At 44.1% G+C, this 18,251-nt stretch overlaps 1 protein-coding gene across 3 annotated transcripts in view; it reads right to left on the reverse strand.

Moving 5' to 3' along the window:
- Nucleotides 1–11,997: 11,997 nt before the first annotated feature.
- MGME1 (mitochondrial genome maintenance exonuclease 1) overlaps nucleotides 11,998–18,251 on the reverse strand; it is a 40,667-nt gene continuing 34,413 nt past the window's right edge. For 2 of the 3 annotated variants that reach the window (XM_056567604.1, XM_056567603.1), the window contains exons 4-5: nucleotides 16,155–16,287; nucleotides 13,588–13,868 (exon numbers count right to left, since the gene is read on the reverse strand). In XM_056567604.1, the coding sequence (XP_056423579.1) occupies nucleotides 13,725–13,868; nucleotides 16,155–16,287 (277 nt within the window). In that variant the 3' untranslated portion in view covers nucleotides 13,588–13,724. Of the gene's footprint in view, nucleotides 13,501–13,587; nucleotides 13,869–16,154; nucleotides 16,288–18,251 lie in introns of those variants that run through there. The other variant, XR_008891526.1, reaches the window with a different exon arrangement.

An 18,251-nucleotide genomic window follows, 5' to 3' on the forward strand; every position in this document is an offset into this window, starting at 1 on the left:
TAGCAGAAAATACCCCCCCCCCAAAATTTGTAACCCCATCTCTTCTGAGTATGGAGGTACCCCATAAGTTGACCTGAAGTGCACTACGGGCGAACTACAATGCTCAGAAGAGAAGGAGTCATATTTGGCTTTTTGAGAGCAAATTTTGGTCGGGGGGCATGTCGCATTTAGGAAGCCCCTATGGTGCCAGAACAGCGAAAAAAAACCACATGGCATACCATTTTGGAAACTAGACCCCTTGAGGAACGTAACAAGGAATAAAGTGAGCCTTAATTCCCCACAGGGGTTTCACAACTTTTGCATATGTAAAAAAATAATAATAATTTTTCACTAAAATGTGTGTTTACCCCCAAATGTCATATTTTTGCAAGGGTTAATAGCAGAAAATACCCCCCAAAATTTGTAACCCCATCTCTTCTGAGTATGGAAATACCCGATGTGTGGACGTCAAGTGCCCTGCGGTCGAACTACAATGCTCAGAAGAGGAGGAGCGCCATTGAGCTTTTGAAGAGGGAATTTGTTTGGAATGGTAGTCAGGGACCATGTGACCCCATTTTGAAAACTACACCCCTCACAGAATTTAATAAGGGGTGCAGTGAGTATTTACACCCCACTGGCATTTGACAGATCTTTGGAACAGTGGGCTGAGCTAATGAAAAATTACATTTTTCATTTTCACGGACCACTGTCTTAAAAATCTGTCAGAGACCTGTGAGGCGTAAATGCTCACTGCACCCCTTATTACATTACGTGAGGGGTGTAGTTTCCAAAATGGGGTCACATGTCGGGGGTCCATTGTTCTGGCACTATGGGGGCTTTGTAAACACACGTGGCCTTCAATTCCGGACACATTTTCTCTTCAAAATCCCAATGGCGCTCCTTCTCTTCTGAGCATTGTAGTTCGCCCGACGAGCACTTTACATCCACATTTGGGGTATTTTCTTACTCAGAAGAAATGGGGTTACAAATTTTGGGGGGCTTTTTTCCTATTTTTCCCTTGTGAAAATGAAAAATTTAGGGTAACACCAGCATTTTAGTGAAAAAAAGTGTTTTAATTTTCCCATCCAACTTTAATGAAAATTTGTCAAACACCTGTGGGGTGTTAATGCTCACTATACCCCTTATTACATTACGTGAGGGGTGTAGTTTCCAAAATGGGGTCACATGTCGGTATTTATTTTTTTGCTTTTATGTCAGAACCGCTGTAAAATTAGCCACCCCTGTGCAAATCACCAATTTAGGCTTCTAATGTACATAGTGCACTCTCACTCCTGAGCCTTGTTGTGCGTCCGCAGAGCATTTTACGCCCACATATGGAGTATTTCTGTACTCAGGAGAAATTGCGTTACAATTTTTGGGGGTCTTTTTTTTCCTTTTACCTCTTGTGAAAATAAAAAGTAAAGGGCAACACCAGCATGTTAGTGTAAAAAAAATTTTTTTTTTACACTAACAGGCTGGTGTAGACCCCAACTTTTCCTTTTCATAAGGGGTAAAAGGAGAAAAAGCCTCCCAAAATTTGTAGTGTAATTTCTCCCGAGTACGGAAATACCCCATATGTGGCCCTAAACTGTTTCCTTGAAATACGACAGGGCTCCGAAGTGAGAGAGCGCCATGCGCATTTGAGGACTAAATTAGGTATTGGATAGGGGTGGACATAGGGGTATTCTACGCCAGTGATTCCCAAACAGGGTGCCTCCAGCTGTTGCTAAACTCCTAGCATGCCTGGACAGTCAGTGGCTGTCCAGAAATGCTGGGAGTTGTTGTTTTGCAACAGCTGGAGGCTCCGTTTTGGAAACACTGCCGTACAATACGTTTTTAATTTTTATTGGGGGGACAGTGTAAGGGGGTGTATATGTTGTGTTTTACCCTTTATTATGTGTTAGTGTAGTGTAGTGTAGTGTAGTGATTTTAGGGTACATTCGCACTGGCGGAGGTTTACAGTGAGTTCCCTGCTAGCAGTTTGCGCTGCGGCGAAAAATTTGCCGCAGCTCATACTTGAAGCAGAAAACTTACTGTAAGCCTGCCCGTGTGAATGTACCCTGTACATTCACATGGGGGGGGGGGGGGGGGCAAACCTCCAGCTGTTTCAAAACTACAACTCCCAGCATGTACTGACAGGGAGTTGTACTTCTGCAACAGCTGGAGGCACACTGGTTGGAAAACCTTCAGTTAGGTTCTGTTATCTAACTCAATATTTTCCAACCAGTGTGCCTCCAGCTGTTGCAAAACTACAACTCCCAGCATGTACTGATCACCGAAGGGCATGCTGAGAGATGTAGTTATGCAACAGCTGGAGGGATCGCAACTACAACTCCCAGCATGCTGGCATTTGCAGTTCTGGAGAGCTACAGTATAGAGACCACTGCAAACTATGGCCCTCCAGATGCTGCAAAACTACAAACCCCAGCTTGCCCAGACAGCAAACAGTTGTGTGGGCATGCTAGGAGTTGTAGTTTTGCAAGATCTGGAGGGCTATAGTTCAGAGACTACCATATAGTGGTCTCATACTGTGGCCCTGCAGCTGTTGCAAAACTACAACTCCCAGCATGCCCAAACAGCTGCCTGGGCATGCTGGGAGTTGTAGTTTTGCAACATCTGGAGTGCTACAGTATAGAGACCACTATATAGTGGTCTCGGACTGCAGCCCTCCAGATGTTGCTAGGCAACTTACCGGCTTCTGTCGGATCCAGGGAGCCTGCTGCACGACATCGCCGGCCGCCGATCTCCGACGCCGATCATCGCCCGCAGCCTCCGCAGATCGTTAAGTGGACTCCGGCGCCGGTCCTCCGTCATTTCCCCGTCCTGCCCCGCCTATTGTGGGTGGGCAGAATGGGGAAAACGAAAGTTAACCCCCCCCCCCCGCCCCGGGTCTGCTATTGGTGGTTGCGTCTAGACCACCAATAGCAGGGATAGGAGGGGTGGCACCCCTGCCACCTCACTCCTATCTCTTCAGGGGGATTGTGGGTGTCTTAGACACCCGCAATCCCCCTTATATTCCGGGTCACAATAGACCCGGAATGACCCGGAATCGCGCAAATTGCAAGTGTGAATTCACTTGCGATTTGCGGCGATCGTTGACATGTGGGGGTCCCGGGACCCCCCTCGGCATCCGGTTTCGCAACCCGCCCGGCAGGATGCAAAATTTGCTGAGACTTATGAGTACGTCTCTGGTCCTTAAGGGGTTAAAGGGGTACTCCGGTGAAAACCTTTTTTCTTTTAAATCAACTGGTGGCAGAAAGTTAAACATACTTGTAAATTACTTCTATTAAAAAATCTTAATCCTTCCTGTACTTATTAGCTGCTGAATACTACAGAGGAAATTCTTTTCTTTTTGGAATGCTCTCTGATGACATCACAAGCACAGTTCTCTCTGCTGACGTTATTATAATAATAATAATGCTTTATTTATTGTTGTCCTTAGTGGGATTTGAACCCAAGTCCCCAGCACTGCTAACCACTGAGCCACCATGCTTCCCTTAGCATACATCTACTATGCATGGTTGCTAAAATGGACAGAGATGTCAGCAGAGAGCACTGTGCTCGTGATGTCATCAGTGTTCCAAAAAGAAAGGAATTTCCTCTGTAGTATTCAGCAGCTAATAAGTACTGGAAGGATTAATATTTTTTAATAGAAGTCATTTACAAATATGTTTAACTTTCTGCCACCAGTTGATTTAAAAGAAAAAAGGTTTTCACCGGAGTACCCCTTTAACCCCTGGACTCAGCCCATTTTAACCTGTTGGGGACAGAGGGCGTATGGATACGCCCCCTGGCGTCCCATCACATAAGGATAGAGGGCATACCTGTACGCCCTCCGCATTTCCGATCATCGCCGCTCGCCGGGCAGTGGTCGGACCGGGATGACTGCTGAAATCATTCAGCAGGCATCCCGTGCCAATGCCCCCCCCCCCCATTCACACCGGCAATTTGCGGCTATTCCGTGTCATACTGATCTACGGTGACCCAGAAAATAAGGGGGATAGGGGTTGTCCAAGACACCCACAATCCACCTGAAGAGATAGGAGTGAGGTGGGAGGGGTGCTACCCCTCCTATCCCTGCTATTGGTCATCAAGAAGCGACAACCAATAGCAGATCGGGGGAGGGGGGGGTTAACTTTCGGTTTCCCCATTCTGCCCACCCACAATAGGCGGGGCAGAATGGGGAAACTGAAGAGGGCCGACGCCGAAGGTCCATTTACCCATCGGCGGCGACGATCAGCGGCGGGGATCGCGGCAGAAGAGGATGACGATGCAGCTCCCTGGATCCTACGGAAGCCGGTGAGTTGCCTAGCAACATCTGGAGGGCTATAGTTTGAGACCACTATATAGTGGTCTCTAAACTGTAGCCCTCCAGATGTTGCAAAGCTACAACTCCCAGCATGCTCAGACAGCTGTTAGCTGTGTGGGCATGCTGGGACTTGTAGTTTTGCAACATCTGGAGGGCCACAGTTTGGAGATCACTGTGCAGTGGTCTCTAAACTGTAGCCCTCCCAGATGTTGCAAAACTGCAAATCCCAGCATGCCCAAACAGCAAACATCTGTCTCGGCATGCTGGGAGTTGTAGTTGCGTACCTCCAGCTGTTGCATTACTACATCTCCCAGCATGCCCTTCAGTACATGCTGGGAGTTGTAGTTTTGCAACAGCTGGAGGCACACTGGTTGGAAAATACTGAGTTGGGTAACAGAACCTAACTGAAGATTTTCCAACCAGTGTGCCTCCAGCTGTTGCAAAAGTACAACTCCCAGCATGCACGGTCTGTCAGTACATGCTGGGAGTTGTCGTTTTGAAACAGCTGGAGGTTTGCACAACAAGGCTCAGGAGTGAGGCGCATTTTGTACAGTTGAGGACTAAATTGGTGATTTGCACAGGGGTGGCTGATTTTACAGCGGTTCTGACATAAACACAAAAAAATAAATACCCACATGTTACCCCATTTTGGAAACTACACCCCTCACGGAATGTAATAACGGGTATAGTGAGCCTTAACACCCTACAGGTGTTTGACGAATTTTCGTTAAAGTTGGATGGGAAAATGAAGAAAAAAAATGTTTTTCACTAAAATGTTGGTGTTACCCTAAATTTTTCATTTTCACAAGTGAAAATAGGAAAAAAGCCCCCCAAAATTTGTAACCCCATTTCTTCTGAGTAAGAACATACCCCATATGTGGATGTAAAGTGCTCTGCTGGCGCACTACAATGCTCAGAAGAGAAGGAGCGCCATTGGGACTTTGAAGAGAAAATTTGTCCGGAATTGAAGGCCACATGTGTTTACAAAGCCCCCATAGTGCCATTACAATGGACCCCCCACATGTGACCCCATTTTGGAAACTACACCCCTCAGGTAATGTAATAAGGGGTACAGTGAGCATTTACACCCCAATGGTGTCTGACAGATCTTTGGAACAGTGGTCCGTGAAAATGAAAAATGTAATTTTTCATTTGCACAGCCCACTGTTCCAAAGATCTGTCAAACGCCAGTTGGGTGTAAATGCTCACTGCACCCCTTATTAAATTCTGTGAGGTGTGTCATTTCCAAAATGGGGTCACATGTGGGGGGGGGGGTGTCACTGTTCTGGCACCACGGGGGGGCTTTGTAAATGCACCGACTTCCATTGCAAACAAATTCTATCTCCAAAAGCCCAATGGTGTTCCTCCTCTTCTGAGCATTGTAGTGCACCAGCAGAGCACTTGACGTCCACACATGGGGTATTTACATACTCAGAAGAAATAGGGTTACAAATTTTGGGGGGCATTTTCTCCCATTACCCTTTATAAAAATGGTAAATTTTGGGGGAAAAACTGCACTTTAGTGAAATATTTTTTTTTTCATTTACACATAGGACTTTAACGAAAAGTCGTCAAACATCTGTGGGGTGTTAAGGCTCACTGGACCCATGTTACATCCCTTGAGGAGTATAGTTTCCAAAATAGTATGCCATGTGTTTTTTTTTTTTTTTTTTTTTTTTTTGCTGTCCTGGCACCATAGGGGCTTCCTAAATGTGACATGCCCCCCAAAAATCATTTCAGAAAAATTCACTCTCCAAAATCCCATTGTCGCTCCTTCCCTTCTGAGCCCTCTACTGCGCCTGCCGAGCACTTCACATCCACATATGAGTTATTTCCTTACTCAAGAGAAATTGGGTTACAAATTTTGGGGAGCTTTTTCTCCTATTACCCCCTGTAAAAATTCAAAAACTGGGTCTACAAGAACATGCGAGTGTAAAAAATGAAGATTTAGAATTTTCTCCTTCACTTTGCTGCTATTCCTGTGAAACACCTAAAGGGTTAACACACTTACTGAATGTCATTTTGAATACTTTGAGGGGTGCAGTTTTTATAATGGGGTCATTTGTGGGATATTTCTAATATGAAGGCCCCTCAAATCCACTTCAAAACTGAACTGGTCGCTGGAAAATTCTAATTTTGAAAATTTTGTGAAAAATTGGAAAATTGCTGCTGAACTTTGAAGCCCTCTGATGTCTTCCAAAAGTAAAAACATGTCAACTTTATGATGAAAACATAAAGTAGACATATAGGACGCACTGGCGTATAAGACGCACCCAATTTATAGGAGCAAAATCTAAAAAAAATAAAGATTCTGAACCCAACAGTGGTCTACAACCTGCAGACCTCCAGATGTTGCAAAACTTCAACTCCCAGCATGCCCGGACAGCCGATGGCTGTCCGGGCATGCTGGGAGTTGTAGTTTTGCAACATCTGGAGGTCTGCAGGTTGAAGACCACTGGTATAGGAGGTAGTACTTACGTGTCCCCGCCGCTCCGGACGCGTCACCAGGTTTTGCCTGGAATACCCCTTTAAGCGGTTAAATCAGTGTAGTAATGTGCCCTGAGACCAGTATGCATAATAACATACATGTGTTAATATGTAAAATACCTTTTGATCTATATATTCCTGTAATGAGTCTTTTTGATTTCCTCTCAGAAGCTGGGGGCATTTCCCCCTGCAGTATGATCAGCTCCTCTCCTCCCCCCTCTTCTGTCATGAGGTCTGCACAAACATTTTTACACTTGTACAGGTTTCTGTCTAAATGCATGCTCTATATAACTATAATGCAGCCATGCATGCTCTATATAATAGTTTAGCACCTTGTATTGCTTGTTGTTGTGCACATGAATGCTTCTCCTGAAGAGGCTGCAAGCTGTCTGCATCTTGTCTGCATCTTGTCTGGATCTCACAGGTGTTCTCCTCACACAGTTAAAAGCTGGATTATACACGGTACTGATTGAGCAGAAGAGAGAGAAAACCACACCCCCTTCAGAATTTCGGTCCCTTTCTTCGTTGTCTGGACCAAAAAGAGCCCTAGATACCATGGTTTGTTATCAATATTTCAAAAGACCGGGCATGGCTAGTGGCCATGTTTTTAAACATTTATTTCACCTCTTTAACAATAACAATTTTTGCATCATTACTGGACCGGTCTGTATATGTTGGCTGTTTGTTGGGAACATATTTGGAGTTCCAAAACGATGCTCAGTCCCATCTTCCTCCTCAGTCCCCTCAACCATGGGTACTCAAACATATTCAAACACAAATATGAATGTACAGAATGGAATTCCACAGCATCGTTTTGGAACTGGTCCAGTAATGATGCAAAACAACGCATCTGGATATGGAAACGGCTCGAATGTACCAAGCCTGGCACCTACAATTACACCGAGTTATACAATGGTACCACGGATGGGACTCCCTCCTACACCGGTGACTTTTTTTTAGGGATACGGAAGTAGGGATTGACCCTACATTGAGGGATGAACAAGACTGTCATCAATTGCAGGTAGTGAACCTGTCCAGTAAAATCCTATCAGAGAGCCAGGAGCAGCTACTATCTAAAGGTCTATCCTTCTCCCCTACCCTGAGCTTTGATTTATTTTCATGGGTCAAAGATATTCATTTATTCGAACGGAAATTGGCCCTACATAAGTACCATGCTACACAGGTTAGAACTGCAACAAATAAAAAACAGGGAGACGAACAGGTAATGAATGAATTGATGGCTTTACTGGAGGAAAATATCAATGGCCCACCTCCAACGTCAGCACCTTTTTCTAATTTGAAAACTAAAAGTAAATAAAAGTAAATAAAACCCCACCTCTGAGCCAGTTTCACATCATCGAAACATTTGTACAGCTAGTTAACCGGGATCTATCTCTGATTGAACCAAGCAACAACAAAAAAGTAGACCCAGCAACCTTGATCCACCAGAATGGAAAGCCCTACAGTCACTGCAGAGTGACGAGACAATAGAAATTAAACCTGCAGACAAGGGTGGCAATGTGGTCCTCCTAAACACGGACGACTATGTTGCCATGGTCATGAGACTTCTTTGAGGGGGCGGGTGTGACTGAAAAATGTCTGAGACAGATTAGACTTGACCCAAGAGGGGGTAATTTGGATAACATCCTTCTTAAAGAAGAGTCCAAGTGGATTTTCCGGCTGGGAACCCTAAGCCTAAGGGCTTAAATGAAGGGTTAAACTATACCGCCTTCATCTAACAAGTAACTTGTTCTCTGTGTTGGATAAACTATTCAGCCCACCCACCTAGATATGTATTATCACACTGTAATACGACACATTCAGGTAGAGATCATTTTGATATGTTAATCTTTAGTTCTTTGAACGAAATATTGTCCCTTAATTCATAATTTATTAGTATTATGTGTAAATAGGTTTCATATTTAGGAATTTCCATATGGGATAGAGATAAAGATCTCACTCAATGCTGTCAGTTGTCCTCCTTGATAAAGCCACATAGTGGCGAAACATGTCGGGGTGTGACATTATCACTTTTTATCTGCAACCCCATGGTGTTCTCCATATAATTTAGAAAAGAAAGGTTGATTTTACACTGGTATTTTATACCTGCGGTGCACAGCAGGTGAATGGTATAACATCTATAGCCTATATGAGAGTACTATAAATGGAAGACAATAAATGTCTCTTACACTGGAAATAATATTGGTGTATACATAAACACCCAATAGGTACTCTCAGACTATATTGAGGCCACCAGTGATTGTTCTTAACCCTTGGAAATCATAATAGACACATAGGGGGTTGTGTTTTGAAATGTGTGTTTCTCACCATTCATAATATATTATTTAGTTCAGTTAATAAAAGTTACGTTTTATTTTGGACACATATTATATAGAGGTCTTGTTAACCCCGGTGAAGTTAAATTGTTGTTATGGTCCGATACCTCTATGTGTTCTGAGTCCGGAATAAAGTAGGTTGGCTCATCCAGGATGGCACATCAATGCGAGCTGTGGTAAGGTTTGCTGTGTCTGTCAGCGTAGTGTCCAGAGCATGGAGGCGCTACCAGGAGACGTGGAGGAGGCCATAAGAGGGCAACAACCCAGCACCAGGACTGCTACCTCCACCTTTGCAAAAGGAGGAGCACTGCCAGAGCCCTGCAAAATGACCTCCCGCAGGCCACAAATGTGCATGTGAACACTCAAACAGTCAGAAACAGACTCCATGAGGGTGGTATGAGGGACAAAACAAGATTAATGCTTATGCAGAAATATAATCACATCCCTTCCCCTTCATCCAAGTATACCCCTTCCCTTCAATTCCTTGGTTGAACTTGATGGCCGTGTGTCTCTTTTCAAGCATACTATGTATAATGTAAAATGTAAATGCCTCCCACAACTGTATAGCTACACATGGACATATGATGACGTACAAGCTGAAACATCAAGCTAAAAAAAAAAAAAAATAGTGCATGAGCAGCAAAAAAAAAAATAACTGAGCATATATCAAACTCCGCAACATAAACCCATATAAGAGAAGAAACCTGGAGAAGCCTCAGGACACCCACCCCTACGACCGTTTTGGATAACTTGCTTCTTCTGGGGGTGTTGCTACATGGTTTAGAAGGGTATATTTACAACCTTCATCCAATCACAAAATGTATTACAGACAATGCAAACACTTATCAGGCGCAAGACATGAATAACATCCACTGTTTCGCACCATGCGCCGGACAGAATCCGGCCTCCGAGAGCGCTGTCACGCCCCCTCCCATAGACTTGCATTGAGGGGGCGGGTGTGACGTCACGATCTTCCGTTCTCGTGGTCAGGATGGTATTAGCCTGAGGGCCTCCAGCGGTTCCGGAAGCCGTTACAGGTGGGTGCCGCATGGTAGAACTCGGGGGTCCCCAGCGGAGGGACCCCCCGCCATCAGACTCCTTTGGATAGGGAATAAGATGTCTAGGGGTGGAGTACCCCTTCAACAATAAATAACTTTATTACATTGCCAAAGTAAAGATTCAGTCAGATATTTTCAAAGAGAAAACCTTACCTAACATTACATTCTAAACTGGTTTAACAACTCTTGGCTGCAAACGTACCTGAATGTATGCATTTAGAGGAGCAGACAGAATCAGGCCTCGGGGGAATCTCCGGATAAAAAAAATCAAGTCATATACCAAACAATTATGAAAATATTTGAAATTTATTCCACAATATAAGAAGTGACATTATGCATGGTGAACCACAGCTCTGCCCTGCCTGATTATCAGTGTTACCATCAGTATTTTATACTTCATTTCCAGCTTTTGAGTTATTACCGTGAAAAAAAATTGACTTAACATAAAGAAAGGCCGACACTAGTTTATTACAGTCCTACTACATGGGAGAAAAGGTTGAACATTGAAGCGTTTGCCACTGAATACATTTTAAGGCACGTGAAGTATATCCCAAAATCATTGGCTCCCCATTCCTGATGTATATACAGTCACTCTTCCTAAAAGTATATTATTTCCTATCCTCTGACACATTATTAGAAGGGGTACTCCGCTGCACAGAAACTGTTCTGAATGCTGGAGCCGGTGCTGGGAGCTTGTGACGTCATAGCCCCGCCCCCTCATGACATCACGCCCCGCCCCCTCATGACATCACGCCCCACTACCTCAATGCAAGTCTATGGGAGGGGGCGTGACGGCAGTCACGCCCCCTCCCATAGACTTGCATTGAGGGGGTGGGGCGTGACGCCATGAGGGGCGGGACTATGATGTCCCGAGCTGCCGTTTGACAGTTTGTTCCAAATGCTGAGCAGCGGAGTACCCCTTTAAGGCAAAACATAGTACAGTGGAGATCTGCTAGAAATGTGCTTCTGCCTCTTTGGCTTCTGATGCGGGAGGCACTGTCAGAGGGTAAAAGCTTATAATTAGAGATGAGCGAATTTACAGTAAATTCGATTCGTCACAAACTTCTCGGCTCGGCAGTTGATGACTTATCCTGCATAAATTAGTTCAGCTTTCAGGTGCTCCGGTGGGCTGGAAAAGGTGGATACAGTCCTAGGAGAGTCTTTCCTAGGACTGTATCCACCTTTTCCAGCCCACCGGAGCAGTCATCAACTGCCGAGCCGAGAAGTTTGTGACGAATCGAATTTACTGTAAATTCGCTCATGTCTACTTATAATGCTATTATATGGCATTGTGAAGAAATATGTTATAAAAGGCCTTATTCACACAGTGATGTTTTCTTGTAAAAACTTTTGAGATGTCGTCCAGTTTAAATCATACCAGGTCCCAGATGTGTTCATAAGTAATAGCTGGCTGAAGTGCGCGGCAGTGTGCACTTTACTCATTATCTGTCAATCAAAACCAACTATTAAAGGGGTATTCCAGGAAAAAACTTTTTTTTATATATGAACTGGCTCCAGAAAGTTAAACATATTTGTAAATTACTTCTATTAAAAAAATCTTAATCCTTTCAGTACTTATGAGTTTCTGAAGTTAAGGTTGTTCTTTTCTGTCTAAGTGCTCTCTGATAACAACTTTCTCAGGAACCGCCCAGTTTAGAAGCAAATCCCCATAGCAAACCTCTTCTAAACTGGGCGTTTCCCGAGACACGTGTCATCAGAGAGCACTTAGACAGAAAAGAGCAACCTTAACTTCAGAAGCTCATAAGTACTGAAAGGATTAAGATTTTTTAATAGAAGTAATTTACAAATCTGTTTAAACTTTCTGGAGACAGTTGATATATATAAAAAAAAGTTTTTTCCTGGAATACCCCTTTAACTGCATTAGTCTATGGAGTGAAGGATATGGATCTGGTGGCCGCGGGGGGGTGAGGTGCGCTGCAACGAACTTCAGTCGACTATTGATCACAATCGCAGATTGTCTAAGGACCAAGACCTGGTGGTATGTAAACTGGCCAACGACTAACATTGTTAATTTAGAAATAAAAATAGACAAAACATATCCTATGGATATGCCATAAAAGTCCGGAATGGTAATGACCCTATAATTTTCTGTTTGGCCCCAGGTTACAGGTTATCTGGATCTAATTCCAAAACCAAAATTAGGGACACAAACAGGAAGTGAATATCACCAACCATTCCCATTTTATTAAGGTGTATCCATATAAATGGCCCCCCCTGTACTATTCCTCTCTCCTCATTCATCAAAAGGGAAATATTTATTTTAATTGCCAATTCAATAAGAAGGTAAAAAAACATAAGATTTGTCTTCAGGTGTCCAAGGACAACATGCATTGCTGAGAGAAGTGCCGTACCCCTTACTCCAAGCCTTCAGTATCTGGATCACCACCGATACAATCTTCTGGCATTTCTATGACATCAGATAATAGATTTTAAAGACCATAAACAATAATATATATTAATATTTTGTAATGGTGGTTAACAAAAAAAAAAAGGACTATAATGGGTTTATATAGTAAAAACAAGCTTGTATTCACCTAAAATCATGGTCAATTTAATATACAAAAATATATTACCAACACTTAACAGTTAGGATTACTATACAGTTCAGATATATATATATATATATATATATATATATATAGTCCAAAGTCTATCTGTAGGAAATCCCTGCCCTCCAGGAATGAATGTAACCATTGATTGGCATTACAGGCACCACCTTCTCTTCTCTACAATACTGATCACCGTATTTTTCACCGTATAAGACGCACTTTTTCTTCCCCAAAAGTCGGGGGAAAAGTCGGTGCGTCTTATACGGCGAATACACACCCATCGGGTCGGTGCCTGCGGCCATCAACGGCCGGGACCCGCGGCTAATACAGGACATCACCGATCGCGGTGATGCCCTGTATTAACCCTTCAGACGTGGCGATCAAAGCTGACCGCCGCGTCTGAAGGGAAAGTGACACTAACCCGGCTGTTCGGGACCGCCGCGATTTCACCGACTGAATAGCCGGGTTAGTGCTTACAGGACACCGGGAGGGACCTTACCTGCCTCCTCGGTGTCTTCTCCGTTCAGGGATCCCCTGTATGGCTGGCACTCTCCTTCCTCGTCATCACGTCGTCGCGTACGTGCGTAATGACGTGATGGCGGCGACGGAGAGAGAGGATACCCGGTCGGCAGCAGAGACGTTCCAGAGCGACAGGGACAAGGCGACAGCGATGGAGCGACATCCAGGGCAGCGGTGACGGGTCCGGAGCGGCGGGGACACGTGAGTATTACCTCCTATACAGTGGTCTTCAATCTGCGGACCTCCAGATGTTGCAAAACTACAACTCCCAGCATGCCCGGACAGCCAACGGCTGTCCGGGCATGCTGGGAGTTGTAGTTTTGCAACATCTGGAGGTCCGCAGGTTGAAGACCACTATTGGGTTAAAAATTGGGTGCGTCTTATACGCCGGTGCGTCCTATAGGGCGAAAAATACGGTACATCTTTAATAGGAGGAACATTCTTCCAGCTAGTATATTCCATACATTTATTGCTTTTCCTTTTTTTCCTTGTATTCTTCAAGTCGTTGAAGCCATTTGTCCCAGTAGTGCAAACATATTTCAGAGTCCATAAAATGGGCATGAGCGGGGGACCCATCTTTATAGGCAATAACTATCAGTCCACAGTCAACCTGTAAAACAAGAAAGGCAACCTATGAAGTTTCAGCCCATTATAGGGAAAAAAAATTATTGCTGGAGATTTCAAGGGGTACTCTAGCAGAAGTTTTTTTATATTTTTTATATTTATAATATATTTTTTAAGATTTATTGTATAGCGCTAACAGATTCCACAGCACTCCAGGGCGCAATACGTTAAATTGCTGCTCAACCAATCACTGGCTATGAGGGGACACCGCTGCGGGCAGTGATTTGCTGAACAGCACTGTAATGAATTAACCCAGGTATCAGGAAGAGGATCGCAGCAGGGACTGAAGCAGCAATACTGGAGGCACCATGGGAGGTAAATGAAGGTTATATATATATATATATATATATATATATATATATATATATAGCAGACAGCTTGGGCATCTTTATATATATATGTGTGTATGTATGTATATATTCACTGGAGTACTCCTTTAAGCCTGACATGCCAAATCTAGTAATGTGTAGGTACCAACAACAATATGAATGTTTAATCATTTCAAAATGAGACCCCCGTGGCAATCTGTTAAACTGTCCTGCTCCTGACAAAAGATGTTTTGTCCAAGAAAAGCTGCAGCCAGACATCTCGTACTGGAAACTGCAGGAAAATGAGTCTGTCAGAATGGAAGCCGCTTTTAGGCTGGGTTCACACCACGTTTTGTTAAATACGGTTCCCGTATACGGCTGGGAGGAGGGGGGCGTGGCTTAATCGTGGCGCCCGCACTCAGCTGTATTCGGGAACCGTATTTAATGTATGTCTAGGAGCCGACCGGAGTGAACTGCAGCCTCCGGTCGGCTTAGTTTTCGGCCGTATGCTGTTTCCCGACCATAGGCAAAAATGTGGTCGACCGCGTTTTTGCCTACGGTCGGGAAACCGCATACGGCCGAAAACTAAGCCGACCGGAGGCTGCAGTTCACTCCGCTCATCCCATAGACATGCATTAAATATGGTTCCCGAATACGGCTGAGTGCGGGCGCCGCGATTAAGCCACGCCCCCTCCTCCCAGCCGTATACGGGAACCGTATTTAACAAAACGTGGTGTGAACCCAGCCTTACAGAGTGGCTCTCCTTTTAGGCTTATTAAGAGGGGGGGGGGTTTATGCTTGGCTTTTCCCAGAGAGCTGAGTGTGTGGTGTATAGGTTCATAGAAAGTAACGGGACACTAAATTCTCTAAGGTTGGGTTCACACGGCTGTTGTCTCCCATCCCAATATTCTCCTGCCAAAGCTGCACAAATAGACCATGCTACAAACTGATGCAAAGGGATGCCATTTAGTGGCATCGTTTTGGATTCGTTTTTCATCCGTTAACTGTGAAAAAGTCAGCCACCTACAGACTCCCACAGCTGAGGGTACTACTACTCCCATCATGGAACAGACTGACTTGAAAAACTCAGCCGAGAGCAGTGAATGGCCACTCTGTGCTGGCCATTCAGGGCTCCCGGCGGGGAATTTGAAAATTAAAGTAAAATACAGTATACAGCATGCCGCCCGCTCCCCTGGTTAATAGCCTATGAACGGACTCTGTTCCATGTTGGAGGTAGTAGTGCAAGCACTACTGTAGTCTCCCCAGCCATCCGCAGACTCCCGCAGGCAGGGGAACAACTACTACCATCGTGAAAACGAGTCTGTTCCATGATGGGAGTAGTAGTAGTCCCGCAGCACTGCAGGAGTCCGCTGCTTTCACCTCTTCTACGGTGCAAACGGATGACATTAAAGGCTCATCTGTTTGCCATAGACAATGTTCAATGTTAAATTTATAATATACATTTTTAACCTGTTATTTTTGGTGGAGAAAAAAATACAGCATGCAAAGTCTTTTCTCTACTAAAAATAACGGAATAGGAAACAAACGCGTGCAAACAGGTGACAAAGGACTGTAAAAAAATCCCAGTGACATCAATGGGATGTATTTACAGCCGTTTGCAAAAGGCAAGAACGGATTTGAGAACAAGCATGAATTAACGGGGACAGTCATTAATGCGAACAAGCCCTCGTCAATGGGGTAGAGACACAAAACTTGGCATTTCCACCCCTTTGTGTTAGCATTCGGTGGGGGTCTCAGCACCTGGACACACACTGCAATTGCTCAAAATCTATGTTCCCATAACACATCAAAAGTAATTTATATAGTAGGTATCCATACATTTCCCTAAATATATAACAAATACATGGCAAATAAAGAGGTTACTCATCATATAGATAAGTTGTGTAACTAATAAAAAGCATATATATATCTATATAGTAACAGAAATATTCCAACTCACTTACCTGAAAGTTATAATTACTGTCATGATTTACTGCTCCCATATATGCGGCTACCTGCAGAGGATTGTCAAAGGTGTTCTTTAAACTCGGTTTCTGTTTTTCAGAGGTTTTCCAGTCTATCACACACAGCTTTCCTCTGCCAGAAAAGAGAAAATCAATTAAAGGGTAGCTCCCACCATCATGGTTTTTTTTCTGTCCCTGCCTATTGCCCTTCTATCCCTAACACCCTCCCTGCCTTTATTTTTTTATTTATTTTTATTAATTTTTTTTTACTATTTTAAAAATGGCATTTAGTCTGCCTGGTAGTGTGCTCACTACCAGGCAGACTTCCACAGCAGGCACCACATCACTGATGCCTGCTGGGGGAGCCAACTTCCGCCCTTAGTTCTCCTAACAGGGTGCCTCCAGCTGTTTCACCACTACAACTCCCAGCATGCCCTGACATCCATTGGCTGTCAGGGCATGCTGGGAGTTGTAGTGGTAAAACAACTGGAGGCACCCAGGACAGGAGCTTCATGGGGGAAGGAGTGAGCCGGGAGCCGATGCGGGAGGGACGGGTGCGGGGGAGCCTCTTCCTGCCGCTCGGTGAGTAACACCCAAATCCCCCCCCCCCAGCAACCCCAAACCCCATCCCCCCCCCCGTACCGTGCAGCAGGGCCGTCGGTGAGTGCGGGGAGCCGATGCACAAACCTGGATGTTCCTGCGCCTGCGCAAAATTTCGACTGTTGCCCTGCCGGAATCAGTCAGAATTTTGCGGTGACGTCACTCCGCAATGCATTCGGCCAATTTCAAATTGCTTTTAAAATGTTTTAAAAGCATTTTTTTTAAATAAAAGTATATTAGAGATATGTTGTAGTACTTAAGTACTACAACATATCAAAAATAATTTTTCATGACAGTGCCCATTTAAGTTATACATTTGATATCAGGGCCTATACCTTCCCTGGTCTGCTATGCTTAGTTGTTAACGAACCCTGTTAAAAATATTGGTCTTTAACAGTGGTCTCCAAACTGTGGCCCTCCAGACAATGCAAAACTACAACTCTCAGCATGCCTGGACAGCCAAAGGCTGTCCTGGCATGGTGGGAGTTGTAGTTTGCAACAGCTGGAGGGCCACAGTTTGGAGACCACTGGTCTATGAGGTTATACAGCTTTTGGTATGCTCACCTTTTACATCATCTGCTGTAGACTATGCACAACATGGATAGCATGTTTTTAGTGCACTGTTATATAAACAAAAATATTTCTGCAATTGTTTCTTAATTTATTTTTTATTTTTTTTATGTACATGGCCTCAGAGTTGGATCCTAGATATTATGCTTTTTCCGAAGAAGCAGGATCCTCAACCTCAAAGAAGTGTACTTAAATAGGCCCTGTCATTTTACATTTATATATATATATATATATATATATATATATATATATATATATATATATATAAAAAAAAGTTTTGTTCGAGACCCCCACGATCATTAGAACGAGCAGGGATAAGCCTATGGCCGTGCGCTTTACTCCCCGGATTACTGTGGTCTTCATCTAGTTGCACTTCATAGACTTATGGAGATGTGTCCATCTAGATCAGTGGTCTTCAACCTGCGGACCTCCAGATGGTGCAAAACTACAACTCCCAGCATGCCCGGACAGCCAACGGCTGTCCGGGCATGCTGGCAGTTGTAATTTTGCACCATCTGGAGGTCCGCAGGTTGAAGACCACTGATCTAGATTACGCAACACAAACCTCCTAGGTCACAATGAATGCACAATACATCACATCTGGACTTAGAGACCATATTTACATTAAAGACCACCAGGATCATGATGCATTCACCATAATCACCATCTATATTACACTGCATAGACTATTATAAATACTCAGTGACGTTATACATGTTTATACCAGGTTGGATACATTGTGACCCAGGTGGTCAAAGTCCCCTTATGAGTGTTCTCTATTGGAGGCCTATACTTTATTTAAGGCTAAATTAATTTAATTAAGGCTAAACCCTGCCCCCCCCCCCACCCTGACCAATCTATATGACTCCAGAAGATGACAAGTGTAAATAAGATTGGTTTTACTATATTACACTGCTATAAGAGAAA

Source organism: Hyla sarda, chromosome 3 (assembly GCF_029499605.1).
Source record: "Hyla sarda isolate aHylSar1 chromosome 3, aHylSar1.hap1, whole genome shotgun sequence".
Lineage (NCBI taxonomy): Eukaryota > Metazoa > Chordata > Amphibia > Anura > Hylidae > Hyla > Hyla sarda.